This window comes from Coenobita brevimanus, chromosome 96 (genome assembly GCF_032717465.1).
Source record: "Coenobita brevimanus isolate Jiangsu-jjx chromosome 96, ASM3271746v2, whole genome shotgun sequence".
NCBI lineage: Eukaryota > Metazoa > Arthropoda > Malacostraca > Decapoda > Coenobitidae > Coenobita > Coenobita brevimanus.
The window spans coordinates 31,987,591-32,007,269 of NC_137049.1; the positions used below are offsets into that span (position 1 = coordinate 31,987,591).

The window sequence follows — 19,679 nt, forward strand, 5'->3', positions numbered from 1 at the left end:
TGTTCCCTGCTGGATTATATGTTCCCTGCTGAGTAAATGTTCCCTGCTGGGTAAATGTTCCCTGCTGGGTAAATGTTCCTTGGTAAGTAAATGCTCCTTGTTGAGTAAATGTTCCCTACTGAGTAAATGCTCCTTGCTGAGTAAATGTTCCCTGCTGGGTAAATGTTCCCTGCTGGGTAAATGTTCCCTGCTTGGTAAATGTTCCTTAGTAAGTAAATGCTCCTTGCTGAGTAAATGTTCCCTGCTGGATAAATGTTCCCTGCTGGGTAAATGTTCCCTGCTGGGTAAATGTTCCCTGCTGGGCAAATACCCACCGGTAAGTACGGATTAAGCTGACTGTTCCTTGCTGAGTAAGTGTTCTCTGCTGTGTAAGCATTCCATACCGAGTATGTGTTCTGCTGAGTAAGTGTTCTGCTGAGTAAGTATACTGCTGAGCAAATGTTCCCTGCTGAGTAAATATTCCCTGCTATCTTCCCCCGCTGCCCAGCGTCCTTTGCTGTATAACTGGCCCTACTACATCATTCTGTCCCTGGTGGATGTATTCTCCCCTGTTGAATCATTCGGTCCCTGCCATACCCCTCCCCACCCCTCCCTCACCTGCTTTAATCACCTACTTAACTTTGATGGTGCTCTTCTGTTGGGATAACCCCGGCTCTTCTTCTCTTCTGGATGCCTCTTCGTGCTTCTCTCTCTCTCCTCTTGCCTTTACACTTCTATCTTCTCTCAGTCTCCTTCTTCCTCTCCTCCCCCTCCATTTCTTACCGGCGTACCTTCTGCCTCTTGTCCTTCCATTCCGCCGGCTGGACTTCTGACTTTTTCTTCTTCAGTGCCACTCCTGTACTTCCTTTTCTTCATCTTTTATTCTGCCATTCCCCTTTCTTATAATCTACCCACAACGGCGCCTTTATTTTCTTTACTTCCCGTTTTCACCCCTTAATCCATGTGTTTTTAATCATCCACTTCCCTGCTCCTCCAGCTTCTTTTCCCCCCTCATCTTTTTTCCTCCTCCTGTAAGTTTGCATTTTCCTTTTTCCTGTCAGTCACTTCACCTGATCTTACACTTTTCCCTCGTTCCATTTTTCCCTCTCCTGCCTCTGCCTCCGTATTTTTATTTTCTTCTCAAACTTCACACGAGCTGCCCTCCCAGCAGAGCAGCGGAGGAAAGATGCCCGAGCCGTGACCAAAGGGGAGGTATTTATAAACTTTCTTGAACTTAACTGTGTATAAGATTCCTTGTATATACGCTTATCCTCATCAATACAGATACTAAACACCTCAATATCAATTTATAGCGAAGATTAAAGCGATAACAAGCGCAAAACAAAATATACGGTATTAGTTGAGCGATGATGGTGACGTGTTTAAGGTTAAAATTAGTTACGATCTTTCTTAAATATTAGGCCATTAAGTTCCTGCCCTGCCGGCTCCTTTGCTTCAATGACCCAGTGTCTCTCCTTCCTCCACGCACTTTTTTGTCCCTCTATTCCTTTAACCTTTTTACGACCGCCATCTAATTGGGATCTTGTGGTGCTCTGTCACGGCTTACCACCCTCAGTTCGATTAGCGCCCGAGTATCTCCCTATTGCGCACCACATCCCACTTTATTCTGTTTTTATTTCTTAACTCATTCTACTGTAAAGGCATGGTTAGGGATTACATTCTGCGTAATGCTATCCGATATAATTCAGTTAAAGGATATTTCTCCACCATGTACTTGTCTGCCACTCAAACCGCTTATCGCCCTTAATTTATGAGTGCCTGTCCATCCCCTCTGTTACTTATGACATTCCGTTTCGTGGTTTCTTTTTAACCTCTCCCCTAACTATTTCTCATATGCCCAAAGCTATTCCCGTATTCAGAGCTTTCTTCATCCTTTCTCAATGAATTCCGTTCCGTGCTCCTTAATATACAGTACGTTTAAACAATGACACCTACAGGAATTCGATATGTAGTTATTAATATTACTTCTGGAATTTCTACTGATCAGAGGCTTCCCGTTTGTATTTTTAGTTAGCTATCTTCAGGGGAGGGGCACTAACCCTCCGCCAACCCACTTGCTAACACGCAGGGAACACATGTTACTTGGTCACAAGGTTACCACCCTGCGTATTAAATGACTTCCTCGTTTACAGGAAATCATTTGGCTTGTCATTCAATTTAGAGTTACCCTGAACTAGAGTACCACTGCAAAGAGTGAGGGGTAGGGGGAAGAGGGAGGGGGACGCCGAGGATGAGATGGAGGGATGGAGTGGAGAGGAATATGAGAGAGGAGGGTGTGAGCTGGGGGGAAGGCAGTGAAATGGTGGGGGACAGGGCGACATGGAGGCCATTTGTTTGTGGCCATCCCTTACGGGATTAAGGCGTCTGGCAATAGACAGACAGATGGACAGAACTTCTACTCGTATCGGTTCGTATGTCGTATTTCCAATATTAATAAGACCTCCAAGTATTTCTGCCTTTACTCATTAAGGACCTGTCTTGCTGTGAACAAACCACACTTCTTCGTATAGGCTATTCCCCAGTTCGAGGTTTGCCACTCCTTCCAACCATATTGCTCTCCAAATCAATCTGTTCCTCTTCATTCACTCCTTTCATATCCCCACCTTCCCTTCTCGAAAGCAACGATCTCTTGTATAGTTACATCTTACGCTATCTTTCATTATTATTCTCAAGGTGCCATTTGGTTAATGAGGCGATGGGATGTGACGATATAAATTTCAAATAAAAATAAGGAAGGTAAAATTATTCCTAGCGCTCCAGCAAACGGGGTGCCACTATTAACACCCAGGGTTCTTATATACCTTCTGCAATTAGGGACGCAGAGTGATCGCGCAAAGAGAACAAAAGCAGCCATTCCACTCCAGATATTCAGGTTACAAGTTATTCCCACTATTTCTTTGGCGCTCTTTTGAAACTGGCGATGCAGTGAGGCTGGCTAAGGGTGAGAGCTGACCCTAATCGACTGATAAACCTTACCTTTTATCATTCCTGTTCCAGAATTAAACAAACGGAATTTTTACGTGCCTACCCTGTACAAGTCGCAGAGCTGGCCAGGTGGAAAGAGAGGAGTGCACTTGCTTCACTTAACTCCTTCATTAGGAGGGATCTAAAAGCAGAAGGATCTCGTCTGGTGGTTGCAAGGATAAAATAAAATATATAATTGTACTTAACTTATACCCATCCACTACGGAAGATTCCCCCAGCCTAAAAGCTTCGTCTGCCGGTAGCAGGAGTAAATAATAAAAAGACCATCACCATGAAAAGGTTAATATTATAGCAACACATGATAAGAATAATGATGGTGTGTCATGATGGGGGCTGTTACTGAGTAGGGGCAGAAATTGAGGCCACCACTACAAGACGTGACGCTAGGAAAAACAAATTATTATTATTATTATTTTCAAACTTAGTTGCAGAGCTACCACTGAGGCTACCATCTTTGAATTTTTATCTTAATGGCCCGCTCTACAAACCAGCTTGCAGTTTAAGGGCTACAGGTTTTTGTGTTTTCTGCATACTCTTAATATTCTGGTTACCAAGCAGGCCAGAAGCGAGCACTCATCATCCTTCACCAAGCATCATTCTGTCACATTCCTCTGTCTTTTGTTACTCAATGAAGGTACAGTAGGTCCGGATGGTATGGCTGAAATACCCTTCCTCATTCTAGCCCCAGACCTTCCACTGTTGTTTTGCACAAACTATCTTTTCCCTTGTACCACTATCCTGCCCTACCCTACTCTGTCTTGTACCTTGACACTCTCTTGTCTCCCTGCCTTACTACCCAGCCCTTGCCCTATTATCTTATTCTCTGCCTACCCAACTATCCTGCCCTCATGCATCATTCTCTTGTCCACCTGTTCCACTATCCTCCCATTCCCCACTATCTTGTCCCCCACCCTCATTACCTTGTTCCCATTCCCCACTATCTTGTCCCCTGTCCCATTACCTTGTCCCCTTTCCCACTATCTTGTCCCCCTGCCCCTCTACCTTGTCCCCTTCCCCCACTATCTTGGCCCCTTCCCCACTATCTTGGCCCCTTCCGCACTATCGTGTCCCCGCCCCAACTACCTTGTCCCCTGCCCCACATTCTTGTCCCCTGCCCCACTATCTTGTCCCCTTCCCCACTACCTTATCACCTTCCCCACTATCTTGTCCCCTGCTCCACTATCATGTACCCTGCCCCACTATCTTGTCCCCTTCCCCACTACCTTGTCCCCTTCCCCCTTATCTTGTTCCCTTCCTCGCTATCTTGGTCCCTTCCCCACTATCTTGTCCCCTTCCCCACTATCTTGTCCCCAGCCCCACTATCTTGTCCCCGTACCCTACTATCTTACCCTCTCCCCTACTGTCTTGCCCCCCCCCCCTCCTCACTAGCTCGCCTTCCATGTCTATCCATCTTGTCTCCTCGTCTACTATCTTGGTCTCCTGCTCTACTATCTTGCCTCTGCCTTATATTATTTTGCTCTCAACCTTCTCCATTTACTGCGCCCTTTCCCTTCCTCAAACTATTTCGTCATACGTTTTCATCCACTAACTTGTCCTGGCCTCTCAGCTATCTCACCCTCGTCACTCTCCTCCATTATCTCGCCTTCATCCTTCCCCATTTATTCCACCCTCGTTTCTTCCCCAAGCATCTCGTTCTAGTCCTTTCATCAAAATCTCTCTCCTGCGTCCCCTTCCCTTCCCGCCATCTCGCCTCACCACTGACCACTCTTCCTGATATCTCACCCTTTCCTCTGCCTTCCACTGTCTTGTCTGCTCTTTTCACCCTCCCCTCCATTATCCCATCCTTTCCTCAAATCCCACTCCCACTATTTTGCAACAGCCTCTGCCTCTACCCCTTTATATTTCACCTTTGACCCTCTTCTGTGTCGTTCCTGCTTCCCCTTTCTAGCTTCTACCTCCCCTCACCATTTCGCCCTAACCTCTCCTACCCCGATCACTATCTCGCCCTCACCTCTCCTGCCCCCATCAGTATCTCGCCCTCACCTCTCCTATCCCATCACTATCTCGCCCTCACCTTTCCTTGCCCCATCACAATCTCGCCTTCAAATCTCCTACCCCATTACTATCTTGCCCTCACCTCTCCTACTCCATCACTCTCTCGCCCTCATTTTTCCTGTCCCCATCACTATCTCGCCCTCACCCCTGTAGCTATCGCCCGCCCGCATGTCCCCGCTGTGTTTTATGGCCATGGCGAGATAAAGGCCTCCACACATCCCGCTACCCTCTCCACACAGCCCCATCCCCTTCCACACAGCCTCCTCCCCCTCCACATACTTGACTAAATCCACACATTTTCCCCTCCACAGATTCTTCTCCCCCTTTACACACAAGCTCTCCACCCTCCACACATAATCTTTCCCTCTCTGCCCATCCCGCATCCCTTCTGTCTCCATATTTTTGTCTTCTTTTCCGTATTATCCCCTCTAAATATCGCTCTCCCTCTCCACACATCCCCTCCTCTCCCCACACATCTCTTCCTCTCTCCACACATCCGCCCTTCCTTCACGTATCCTCTCCCCCTTCCACCTCCTCCCCTCTCCCTTGCCGGCATGCCACTTTGCAAGGAATGGGGTGATAATGAGCCTCCTCCCTGGGGCCGCTACCTCCTTCTCTTCTTTCTCCCACCTCGTCCTCCACCTCCTTCTCCTCCTCCTTCCCCCATCTCCTTCTCCTCCTCATACTCCTTCCCCCATTAGTCTTTTTCCTCCCTGATCTTCTTATCAACTCCTTTCGTCTCCCTTCCTTGTCCTTCCTCCTCCTCATCCCCCCATTTTTTTTTTCTTCCTCCTCCTCGCACTTCTTGCATTTTCAACTCCTTACACCCCCTTTCCTTCCCTCATCCTCATCATCCCATTCTTTTTTCTCTCTCTCTCTTTAAGTTCGTACTCCCTTCTTCTGCTCAGTTTCTATGCTCCCCCTCCTCCACACCTTCTCCGTCTCCCCCTCCTCCTCCTCTTTCCCCCCACCAGTTCGTTCTCCCCACGGTGTTGCTGCCCCAATCAACTCGTAAACAGTCTTCCAGGAGGCTCTGCTATTCTTCCTCAAAGGGTTATTCCTATTTTCCTGTGTATTTCCTACCGCTCTAGTTACAAGCAACGTATGACCTCGAGTTCAGTACAAGGAATAAAACAAGGAAATGATGCTCAGAACAACACTAGTTTTGGGAGGAATGAAGGTTTGGTTGCTGTTGTTGGTGAAATTTGGCTGCTGTTGTTGGTGACCTATTTCCGGCTTGAAACCTAAAGTCCCAGTGCTCATCAATTCCTTCACTACGAATACCCTCTCTCCCCAAGCTGAATAAAATAATCTGATATAGCAAATAAAAAATCGTCCGTCGGTGGCAAGAATGAAAATAGTCACCAGCGCTGGAAGCAGGTTAATAGTGTCTTTTTAACCCTTTCATTACGAGGTAGGTTTTCCAAGCTGATAAAAATGTATAAGAAAAAAGATACGTCATTGTATGGTAGCGGTATTACCTTGGCTTAAGAAAAAAAAACTGAACAGGGGAAAGCGACATTTAAGGAAGGAAGAAATGACGAAGGGATAAGTATTGCATGTAAAACCGACAATCTTGCTCGTACTGTTTACTTATACATAGGATGCGCAAAACCAGCGGCCGATTTTCTTTAAAATCTATAAAAATTACTCGAAGTGGCCTAATTTCCCGACCATCGTACAAACAGAACGCACAAAAAAGCCAACATTCTTTCTTAAACCTATATTCAGCCATACACATCAAAAGCTATACGTTGTCTCTTGCACCACTACCACTACTACTACTTCTACTACTACTACCACCACCAACAACACACACACACACACACACACACACACACACACACACACACACACACACACACACACACACCGAACCGTAGTGAACCGGTAAAAAAAAAAATCACACGAGAACAAACTGAAAGTAGAACTCTGTAATTGTCCTACGGAGTCACTAGTCTCCACTCACTGTTTCTTAGTGACCTTGACCCCCTATGGGAGATTTGGATTTTTTATTTTCTATTAGCATTGGTCCATGCCAGGACACATAAACTGGGCCCTTCATATTCCTTGCGCAGTCTCCGGTTCTCCTGGAATGGTCATGAGACTCCTGAGGCCAGAATAATAATAATTAGCTACGTATTCTTATTGTCTAGCCACAATAAGGAAGCCTCGACATGTGGTAAGGTGTGTGTAATGTAAACAAGATCTGATGACCCTGAGGTAAATTCTTGTGTGACACCAACATGGGAGACAAAGGTGTCGAAGAACGCATGTGTGTGCTATTGTTTCTTACAATGACCTTGACCCCATTGGGAAGATTGGATTCTTTTTTCCTATCAGCAGTGGCCCAAGCCAGGACACATAACCTGGGCCCTTCAGATTCCTTGCGCAGTCTCTGGTTCCCCTGGAATTGTTGTGAGACTCTGAGGCGAGAATAATAATAATACCAGCAAAAAACAATAGTCTCCACCTACTCTAATTAGTTTCATGAACCCACACGAACATTAACATCGGTTGATAAAAGGGCAAGAGAGCCCACAAGTCTCTAACTAAATTCTTGAGTCTGACCACGCACTAGATAAGGAAACACACAAGCTCATCAGCATTATCATCAGCAGACAAAAAGACAGCATATCCCAAAAGCTCCTATTCTTCATCAGTCGACAAAGAAATAAAAGCTCCCAGAACCTTCTTCTATCCTGCACTGCTAGACAAGGAGATAACAGCAACCAGGAGCTCTTATTCTGCATCAGTGGATAAAGAGATCGACAAAGCTTCTATGGCATCAGTAGATACAGATAACAACCCAGAAACTAGTATCCTGCACCAGTTGATAAAGCTATAACAACCCAGAAACTCCTATCCTGCATCAGCATATCAACAGACAGCTCCCAAGTCCTATCCTGCAGCAGAAGATAAAGAGATAAAAGGATCCCAGAAGCTCCTATCCTGTACTACAAGATAATGAGAAAAGCGACCAAGAAGTTCCAACCTTCATCGATAATTATCAACAGATAAGGAAATGAGAATATTAAAAAGCCGCAGCCTACCTTCTCGAGTCTGTGCATGAACTAGATAAGGAGATGAGAGCCCGAAATGTATTATTAACATTCAAGGGCAAGAACATCCTGAATCTGCCTCGCAAAAATGCAACAGATAAAAAAAAAACAAGAAGTTACCACCTACTTTTTTTTTTTAATCTTGCAGACGAGCACCATGAGGTAAGGAATAAAAGTGGAATAATTGACAAAGACGCCGTAAGATAAACCAGAGCCGATAAGATGATAAGGGAACAAAGAACCTCACGCCCATCCTCTTGAACATGCACTAGAGTGACCACAAATGATAAGGATGATTTTATGACAGAACTAATTGATGAAACAAAGCCTAACGGCAAGCTAAATTGAAGAAAGCACAGTATATATAATTTCCTAAACTACCGCCTGATAAAAGCAGCACAGGGTGCATAAGAATGTAAAAGAATCCGAAATGTTTCAAACGAAGTAACACGTAACAAAAGGAAAATCACAAATGATTGGAGTGCACTTTCTGACAGTACAAACACACCAAATGTATTATGGGAGCCCCTTACCTTCTTTCTTATCTGCGCACGAGTAACTACAATTGAATAAATATGGTACTGTGATGGGAAAAATTTGCTAAGCTATTGTGATGGGAAGAAATCTTAGTTAATGCCCCCAGTTCGAAATCTGCCCTGAGCTAATCAGAATTTCCTAGCTTTCGGAAGAATAATTATTATACTGTAACATAAAAATTATCAAATTATGGTGACGGTTTAACACCAGCATTGATCTCTCTCATGCTTAAGAAAATCCCCCGGCAGCAGCAAGTTTAAGAAAATCGCAGAGAAGAAATAATAACTGAGATTAAAGTGAGTACCTTTTTCAGCGTGCCTTTGGAAATATGACAGATCTACTGTAGTATTTACCTTATGAGGACTGTGAATCTAGTGCGCCTGTGGATCTATGGGGACTGAGAATCTAGTGTGTCTGTGGAATTACGAGCACTACGAATTTACAGCAGTGTGCATGTTGAATAATAAAAACTGATTCGCTAGCACATACCTTCTTAAGCGTGCCAGTTGTGGTTCCAAGGAAGAGCACGGTGTGTCGTGCTGTGGTGGCGGCCTGCACGGCACTCAGGCTGGTGTTGTGGTAAGTCAGGGCGGCAAGGGCGTGTATAGGCGACACTCCAGAGATCTTCAGACCAACCTCGCAGAAGTTGTAAATGTTGCCCATCGTCTGCAAAACAAGAAAGGAAAGTTAGCGAGGATCACTGGTCCTTAAAACGCGCACACACGCGCACACACACAAACACACACACACACACACACACACACATGGTATCAAACACTGGATAAAAAGTAGAGTATTATTTGCAGTAAGGTCGGAGCTACTGACAACAGAAGTCAAGAACGGACAGAAATAATAAATGTGGACGCAAGGAAGGGTTAAGAAGGTTTAGTGAGTCTTAAAGAACACACGAATTTTGAGGTACCATGCAGCTGTTCATAAAGGTTACAAAATCATTCACGATAGGAGCAATCAACAACAGAGGCATGGTACTGTAGATGAGATTATTCAAGCCTTAATAAACTGGGCATAAGTACTAAAATGTCATAGCGCAGCAGTAGACATCGGTTTATGCAATACTACGGGTTGACAAGAAGAGAATTCGGCAAACGGAGATGGTCTACTCACTATTCCTAGTTATTTATTTGGGGTCATTTTTCTTCTGTACAGCGTCCTTGCATTTTTAAAGTATCGTACTCATATCGAAACCTAAACACTTCAACCATGAATCAGCATGGGGGTGGTGATGGCCAAGTATAGAGAGGTCGTTTGCTCTCCTAAGTGACGGAAGTTTGATCCCCGGTTCTGGCAGGGATCAGTCCGATGAACCGGGTTTCGTAAAAAATGACTTTACTGATATTCCACAAAGTCAACCGACAGTTCATAAAAACGCCTCCGCTAACACCAATACACCAGTTCCGAATGAAACTGCCTTACCACGTATTCAATACAGACGGTGAGTGGTAGTGCTAAAGTGGTAACAGGTGAAGGTGTAAGCACGTAGGAGAACTGATGGCCCTACAGAAAAGAACTGTTAAGTTTATGCCTAGAATGGAACACAAACACACACAAATCATGATCCATCCATTAGTTTCGAATACTCTTGACTGGGAGACAAATGGAAAAATGGGCGTAAGCACACAGACAGGGGAAAAAATATTACGTCCAGTCACTTCTGGCGGTGGAGGTAATAACAAAGGAAACAAGGTAGGTAGGTAGAGGAAAGTCACAGAAGCCGGATGATATAAACAAAGATGAATATTGAAAAATCTCAACTGATACGAACACATTACATTAAACTGGAAAATACAGTACTGACTACAACAAAAAAGGTATAATAAACTACCACCAGAGAAATTTATCGCATACCTACCTCTACCATTTGAAAGGTCAGTTATAGTTCATACAAAGCAGTGTGTGCATTCTGCGTACCATTCATTTTGCTCAAGTAAGTGGAGAACGGCCAATTAAGCAAGTTCCCTTCATTGGCTCCCTGATGCTGCCGCCCTCACAACACCACTTGTGCCCTCTTCACTGTCTCATTAGCAGGATTCATTGTCCCCAGTCACCTGCATCACATCGTCAGCAATCAAGAAGCAGTTCACCAATACAGAAACAGCTCAGTTCATTCAGAGCAATCCACTCACTGTTTAACTTTCTCCTTGCCTGTTTTTCTCTTTAGGGTTCCGTACAAACATCTGCCCCTATGAGATCAGACGCCCACTAACTTGGGTACATATGAACCCTTTTAATTCAAGCTATGTTATTTAAGCTGAATAAAAAATCGTCTTACACCAGCCAGAATCAGAGAAATTAATGTAAAAAATCGTCTTCCACCCGTCAGAATTAATGAGAAATTATAGTGTACAAAATCGTCTTCCACCAGTCAGAATTAAAGAAAAATTGTAGTGTAAATAAATCGTCTTCTACCCGTCAGAATGAGAGAGAAATTATAGTGTAAAAAAAAAAAAAAAACCGTCTTCCACCAGTCAGAATTGAAGAGATATTATAGTGAAGAGATTACTAGATATCACTTCTAAGGACTGCCTTCAAGGAGATTTGCGAAACAAAAGTGTGTGACAGTACCAGCACAAAATGGAAGACTGGCTATCACAATGACGGAGTTACCTGTTTACTAAGCACATCTTCATATTCTTATTCTTGCTTCCATCGCACGATTTATTTTTTCTCTGTTAGGGCGGGTTTTTTGAACTGGAAGTGTTAAAATATATTCCACAGTAACTCCTTTACTAGGATGCTCCCCTGAAGTAAAAATACTCGCCTCGAAGCTGGAAGAATAAATATAAACGCCATTATCGAAATGAAAGTGTTAAATCAAACTCGTGCCATCAATCAAGACAAGGGGCCTCACTCCACGCCTCTCACCACCGTCCTCATTATCAAGGCGGTCTGACCCCTGTTATGTATTTAGTTGCGTGGTGGCGTATCCGGCCGCTAATGGCTCCTGAAGAGGTGGGGGGTGGGGGGAGATCTGTCAGGATGGTGGCGTCAAGGTCTTGGGAGGGGGGGGGGGAAGCTGACAGGGAGTGGAAGATAACACAGACAAGAGAGGAATAAACAAACTGGAAACTGGAGACGAGAAAGCAGATATGTAAAGCAGAGGAGAAAGAACAGACATGAGTGAAGAGGCGAGAGACAGACAGGAAAGGACAGGGAAGGCCAAACAGGAAGAAAAAGAAGTACAAAAAGACGAAATGAAAAGAGACAAAATACGAGAAGGATATAACACAAAATAGTGAATATGGCAAAGACAGGAGAAAACAAAACAGGGGCAGAAGAAGAAGAAGCAGAAAGAAGAGGATACAGAGGAAACAGTTGATGCAAAAGCAAAGACAGAAAAAGAAAACGTAGAAACAAGAGAAGACAGAGGACAGAACCCGACAAGGCTAAAACATGAATGCTAGCAAAGGGACAATGGGCTGAGGAAGCGAGAGACGAGAAAGGCAAGATTAGATAAACAAATCACATTATCAAGAGAAATGGACAGAAACAGGAGAGTAACAAACACGAACGGACAGAGCAGACAGGTACAAGAGGTGGAAAAAAGTACTATAATACGAGACAGACGGAAAAACACGACAGTAAAAGGATAATAGAACAGGTAACATTACAAGACGGGAGAGACAAGGACAGAAGATGAAGACAGGGACAAGACGGAGAGAGAGAGAGAGAGAGAGAGAGAGAAACACACACACACACACACACACACACACACACACACACACACACACACACACACATAACCAATTGCGATACTCATCATCACCAGCAAATTGACTAGGAATCTGGTGGGTGTTGTTGTTATGGTCGTGATGTGCAGAGACGACTTTGCTGATTGTAATTTCGTATGAGTGACTGGTGCTGGCGATGGTGGGAAGGAAGCTTGTAGTGGTGGTAGTGAGTGTGGGAGTGGTGGAAAAGATACTGGTTGTAGTGAGTGGGAGGTGGTGGTGGTGGAAAAGATATTGGCATTATGTAGTGGTGATAGGGGGAGGGATGGGGGGTTGTGATAGTGAGACAACTGATGAGGTTAGTGGTGGTGGTTGTGTTGGTAACAAAGAGATGCTGCTGGTGTTAGTGGTAATGGTAGTGGGTGGTGGTAATCGCAGGAGGGTCCTGGTGGGGTTACTGGTGATTGTAATGGAGGTGGTGGTGACTGCGAGGATGTTTGTGGTGTTGGCGGGATTAATGTTAGTGGAGGTGGTAGTGATGGAAAGAGTACTGGGGAGGAGGGGGGGGGTTTACTGGGAGTGGTGGTAGAGTGGATGTCAGGGAAGGTGGTAATAGAAAGGCAAGTAGTTTTGGCTTTAGGGCTTGATAGGTTGGTAAATTAATATGCTTTAATAGTGATGATGATAGTAGCAGCAGAGCTGGTGGAAGAGGTTGTTGTTGTAAATATTGCTGCTGCTGCTGGTGTAACCCATGGCTCATCTGAATGTAAACCCAGTGGACCTCAGGAACCTGGTAATGGAAGTATACAGTACGGTTCACTGCGCAGAATCTATTACAAGCTAACTGTGGTTGTTATGCAGTGTTGGTAGTCCAGGTGGTGGTAGTGAAGGGTAGGTCGTGGCGAACAGAAGGTGTGTTGACTTTGGTGACAGAGGGGCTGATGGTGCTAAGAATATGGTGCCAAGAACCAAAAGGTGATCGTAAAGGGACTGGCGCTGATAAAGAAACAGGAGATATTAAAGGGAAATGGGTGTGATATCAGGTGGCATGCGAGTTAGAGGCTGGACTGAGGTTGTGTGATTGTAGATGGGGCATTTGTGATGATAGGGAAAGTGTGCAGATGGTGATTTAACTGGGTGTAGAAGAGCTGGCAGTTGTGCGAATACTTGTGTGAATGTGTGGGTTGCGATGGTGAGCTAGTACTCAAGGGGGAATGTGATGTTATTGACAATTTTGATGGTAGTAACGATGTGAGTAAATGCCGGCACTGATAGGGTAGATGTGTGTTAATAGGGACACAATACGAGTTCTATGGATCGTATACTTGTGAACATACGCGATTCCCTACCACCTCTACCTACATCACTTAATTTGCATATTACGGTACATCGGTATCTTAATATTCTCTTGCACGTTGCTCATATGTCTCTCTTTCAGAATAACAGTGTCCCACTTCCATGTTCCCCCGCGGCTGGACGGCAGTGATGGGGCTAATGAGGCCTATGTCATATCGTTCCCGTTCGAAAAGTCTCTCGTATGCCTAGTAAACGTCTCAAAAGATAGCAAGAATAAAATAAAAAGCATCATCGTGCTGATTAAATATGGACATAGTTTGCATCAATCACACAGGTACAAGGAAAATTAGCTTACAAAATACAAGAAAAAAATGGCGACGAGAAACGGGTGCTAAGGAGCCTCCTAAAACATGAGAATACGTCCCATAATGTAGTTAGCTGCTGTGGTGGTACTGTGGCGGTGCTTTTGTAGTATTAGTTACTTGGATGTGCAATGGCAGTGAAACAGGATGTAGTGATGGTGGTAGTATACTGGTTGAGGTGATGCTGGGTGGAAGGTAGTGTATTGCATATAGAGACTAATTAATTCAAGTTACTGGTAGTGTAACTGTTTGTAGGATGGTGAAGTAATGAGCATGCATGACGATATCATACCTTACTTTATATACTGACTGATATGAGTATAAATATGTATATACGATATTACGGAGGACAGCGAAGGAAATACGTACCAACACTGGTTGTGCCACGATAACATCCTAGCACTGGAGTAAAAATTAAATATCATCAAGGATACAATGTGGGCATAGCAGTAGGCAGCGCAATAATACTGGTGTGACGGTATAACAATCCCGGCATGAGATATACCGGTAGTGGTATTAATTTGAAAGTATCCATGATAATATTGGTGGAGTGCAATGGATTCAGAGGGGTAAAAATGGTATAACTGCGATGTGATGTAAAAGATGGGTTGTAATGGTGGTTAGTTGGGTGTAACGGGTGGTTGTGTTATGGTTTCTGTGCAATGGCAGGGGTGGTGGTAGGGTATGAGGAGAACACTGTATTGTGTATGAAACCCTAACGACGCCATCCATCATGCATCCCTGTCCTTCTCTCGGCCCGTGTGTGTGTGTGTGTGTGTGTGTGTGTGTGTGTGTGTGTGTGTGTGTGTGTGTGTGTGTGAACAGCCTACCTATTATAGTTCTATCCTCATCAGCCAGATTGTGGGAACTTGCAGAAAACTAGACAATACTGAAGAGGATATGCAGCCTGATGACCATTAAGATGTATAGCCAGGCTCAAGGCAATCAGAGCATGTTTGTATATTCTCTATCCCCTCTCTCCTATCTCCCACACCGGCTCCTCCACCATCTCCATCCCCCTCCCTCAACTCCACTGCCTCCCTCCTCCCCCCCCGGCATCACCAGCATCTCGTAATGACCACAAGACAAGCAAATCGTGACTCAGCGAGCCCATTCTAATTAGCTAACGACCTCCATGTGGCCAGTCTGTGTGTGTGTGTGTGTGTGTGTGTGTGTGTGTGTGTGTGTGTGTGTGTGTGTGTGTGTGTGTGTGTGTGTGTGTGTGTGTGTGTGTGTGTGTGTGTGTGTGTGTGTGTGTGTGTGTGTGTGTGTGAGAGAGAGAGAGAGAGAGAGAGAGAGAGAATGAAAGGGCCAGCACATCCTTAGCCGCCACGCCCACCCCATTATGGTAATGTCCTACACACGCCCACGCTAATACCTACACGCGCACACCCACTTCACACGGCACCACCACCCTCGCCCTACCACCCACCCACTAGCCTATTTAACCTGTCCACCCTTTCCCCTTCCCCACTTAACCCCAAACACACCAACCCACCCACCAACTCAATCTATCCGTTCATTTACTCATCCACACCAATCATTCTACCCACCCATTTAAAAAGCTCAACGTTCAGTCCATCCACCTACCCATCCATCAACCTACCACCCCACCCAAGTCATCTACCAACCAAATCACCCTATCACACCCACTCATCAACCCACCCACCCATCCATTTAGTCTCCCCAACCATCAAACAATCTGAAGGTATGTTGCATGTGGGAGGAATATTGGGCATCAGGACACGGATATTTAGGTCTATGCCCAGAGTCGGACACATTAAAATAAAAACTAGACCATACATTCCACTCAACCACCAATCCAACCACTCAATCCACCCACTCACTCATCACCTTTCCTAAGCGAGCCACCCACTCACCCATTCACCTTTCCTCACCACTCACCCCTGCACTAAATCACCGGCACCTGATAATTAATTCACCCATACACTAACCACCACCACCAGGCTCGTTTGCCAGCCAACACCACGACTAACCCGAAACATCCGTCCGCCCACACAATTCACCAGCCCACCCATTAACTCTCCCCTAATCCCACCCGCCCACCCATTAACTCCATCCCCTACCCCCCGCAACACCCATCGCCCCTTCACTAAATCACACCCACCTATCTATTAATCCCCCTATACATCTACCCATGGGATCCTTACTCGACTAGATCGCCCCCTACCCCCCTCCAATACATCCCATCTACCCCTCATCTACCCAATCAGAACTGAACGCTTATTAACTATCCTTGTCTTATCAATTACCAATCTTCTCATTCGCTTATATATCTAACTAATGACCGTTTAGTTTTCGTGGAACACAACAACGCACAGGCATTAAATTCATCCACGCAACGAGAGAGAGAGAGAGAGAGAGAGAGAGAGAGAGAGAGTCATTATCATATTTCCGCTATTTCTCCTTCGTTTCCTTATTCCTGACACTCCCTCTCACGCCCGACCCTTGCCACCTACCATCTCCTGTTCCATCTTTTGTTTTTAATCCAGCTTTCGTCTGCTTTGCTTCCTCTTCACTTTACTATTTTCCTCTCTTTTTGGCTCATCAATTTTTTTTCGTTCCTCCTTACTGAGTACAGGAATGTTCTAATTAGACAATACTGCACATCAGCATATCTTTAAAATACATTAATAATAATAATAATAATAATAATAATAATAATAATAATAATAACAATAATAATAATAATAATAATAATAATAATAATAATAATAATAACACTCAAAATATATACCGGTATATGAACTACCCACTCCACTCAAAAATAAATATAAATAGCCAAATTCAAACTTACATCTTCCACTATATTCTGTGTTGTGTCGCCCTCCCTACTTATACAACTGTGTGTAATTGTGTACATCCACCTACAGGTCTGTTTGTGTACCTTTGGTGTTCGTACCGCGGATATGTACTCGAGTGTGCAAGTATGCGTTCTGGAGTGTATGTGCGCTCTCAAGTGTGTGTGTGTGTGTGTGTGTGTGTGTGTGTGTGTGTGTGTGTGTGTGTGTGTGTGTGTGTGTGTGTGTGTGTGTGTGTGTGTATACAGGTATGTATGTATGTATGTATGTATGTGTGTGGGGGAGGGGAGTCTCAACACGGGACAAGTCTGTTCTTTACCCAGCAAATATTGGCCCCCCTCCTCCACTGGCCAAACCAAACTGCAGTCTCCGCCACCCTCCCCAACACTTCCCTCACTCTCCACCACATCTCGCCTCTCCAAAACTTCCTCACTATTCACCACAACTCTCCCTCCTCCCCAGTACTTCTATCCACCTTTCTTTACCAGCATTTTCTTCCTTCACCTCGACTTTTCCTTCATTTTCTGTCACCCTTCCTCATTACCCTCTTCCCAACACTTCCCTAGCTCTCTCCTTGTCCTCCACCACCAACCTCCTCTATCCTCCTCCAACACTCCATCCTTCCTCCACATCCCTCAACTATCATAAACTCTTCCGTGCTCACCATCACACCTCTCCACTCTCCATCACATTCCTCCTCTCACTGGTCCTTCCTGCATTATAATATTTTGCCTCTCCATCCAACCCTTCCAGCACCTTCTTAATCTTATTTTACTCTCCAGCCATCTCAGACTTCAAGACTGTCCATCGCTCCCATCTACTCAATTCCCTCAGTTCTCGTCACTACTACCATCATCACTCAAAACCCTCCACCTCCTCTAACATTTCCTCTATGGTTCTCTCATCCACCATTAAAACTTCCTTGTCTCTCCACCTCCACTCCCTTCACCACTAATCCCTCTACTAATTCTTTCATAATCGCTTTACACTGCCATATCATCCTCACGACCATTAACAAATATCTCCAACACTCCATCAACTACTCTCCACCACTATACACCATCACTTCATCATTAGCTACTCTCTCCACCACAATACACAATCCCTCGCTTTATCATTATCTACCCTCTCCACCACTATACGCTTCTCTCCCTCCATCATTCACTACTCTCTCTACTACTAAACACTATCGTTCTCTTCATCATACGCCATACCCGGTGCCTTCTTCCACCATACTCCACTCTCTCCGCCGCACCATAAACCATCCTCTCCACAATTCACACCACCTTCAGCCTTCTCCCCATCACACCCCTTACTTCAATTCCTCCACCCACCTCTCTTTCCAACTTCAACTGTTTCTCCATAACTTTCAACACCTCCATGCAGTCTCTCCACTTCTTCCCCTAATTTTAATACAACTTCCACAACTCCCTCGACTTACAAGTGCCTCTCCACCTCTTGAGATTCCTTCCACCACTTCCTCCTACACCTTCAATATTATCTCCACCACTTCCTCCTCCACCTCTAATAATATCTCCACCGTTTCCACCTACACCTTTAATGCTGTCTCCACCACTCTTGCCTACAATCACAGTAGTATCTTCACAACTCCTTCTTACACTTAATACCATCTCCACCACCCCCACCTACACCTTTAATACCATCTACACCACTCCCTGCTACACCTTTAATACCATCTCCACTACTTCCACTTCCTCCAACACCACACTCCCTTGAGGCACCTTGCATTTCACGATATCATAAGACGTCTCTCAAACATTTCAAAACCCTGCCTCTCTCGGCTATACACTTTTCGGACTTTTTTGATCTCTCTCTCTCTCTCTCTCTCTCTAAAATCTCCAAAAACCTCATCTTCAGTTTAAACCATCTAGCCATAATAGTAGTCCCCTCCCGTCCTCGGTCTTCTCCTCCTGCTCCTCCTCTGTTTTAACACCCACCAAAACAGACTAAAAAAGGATAAAATAACACCAGAGAGAAACGTACGCACCTGACCCAACTCAACAGCCCTTCACTTACCACTCTCCCCGTCTGTCATCCCATTCACTTTACCTTTCCACTACCCATTTCCCATCCTCCTCTCTGTCGTCTAGCATTCCTCCACCCGCTGTATTTCCCCCTCTCGCCACCCTTTACTCCCTCTTTGTTCATCCTCCCCATCTCCCCAGAAATCACGCCTCTCTCCCCACCCACCTTCGTTATTCACTTACCTATCCACAACACCACTTATCTCCTACATTACCACTACGTCCACTCATTTTTCACGCTCCCTATCCCTCCTTGCTCCCCACTTTCCTACACTCACCAACCTCCCCATTTTCTTCACCTTAACCTCACACTCATTCCATTCTCAACTGTTCACCAATCCACCTTCGCTTATTACATCCTCTATCCCAACTCATCTTTCCATTCTTCACCCTATCCATCATCTTTCCAGGGCATTCCACATCCTTCATATCCTCACTCCACCCCATCAGTCAATCTCCCACCCCATTTTTATTTTATCCTATTTCATCCCAACCTTGTTCCTGTCTCATTCGTCTACTCCAGCCCAGCAACCCATCCCATCCGTCACCTCTCTTTCGCTCACCTTCTCCCATTTCTTTTATTAATTTTTCATAAATCCCTTTACCCCTATTCACTTCCGCCCTTCCGTTTTCATGCCCATCCCTTTCATCCTTCATCCTTCCCACTTCTGTCCTCTCCATCCCCATGTATCTTCCCTCTCCCACTCCCCCAATTCCTATCCACTCCCCACTTCTACCCTACTTCCCATTTCCATAACTTCACTCTTCATCCATCCTCTCTCCTCTCCCGTTCCTTTCATCCCCATCTTTCCCTTCTCTCGTTCTTTCCACGCCATCCCTCTCCTCTTCTATCTCTCTCCATTCT

General features: G+C 45.0%; 1 protein-coding gene across 1 annotated transcript in view; it reads right to left on the reverse strand.

The window, feature by feature from the left end:
* LOC145413547 (plexin-B-like) overlaps nt 1-19,679 on the reverse strand; it is an 889,679-nt gene that overhangs the window by 757,264 nt on the left and 112,736 nt on the right. Inside the window, exon 2 of the mRNA XM_080283243.1 lies at nt 9,090-9,266. Coding sequence (XP_080139369.1) covers nt 9,090-9,266 — 177 coding nt within the window. The remainder of the gene's footprint in view (nt 1-9,089; nt 9,267-19,679) is intronic.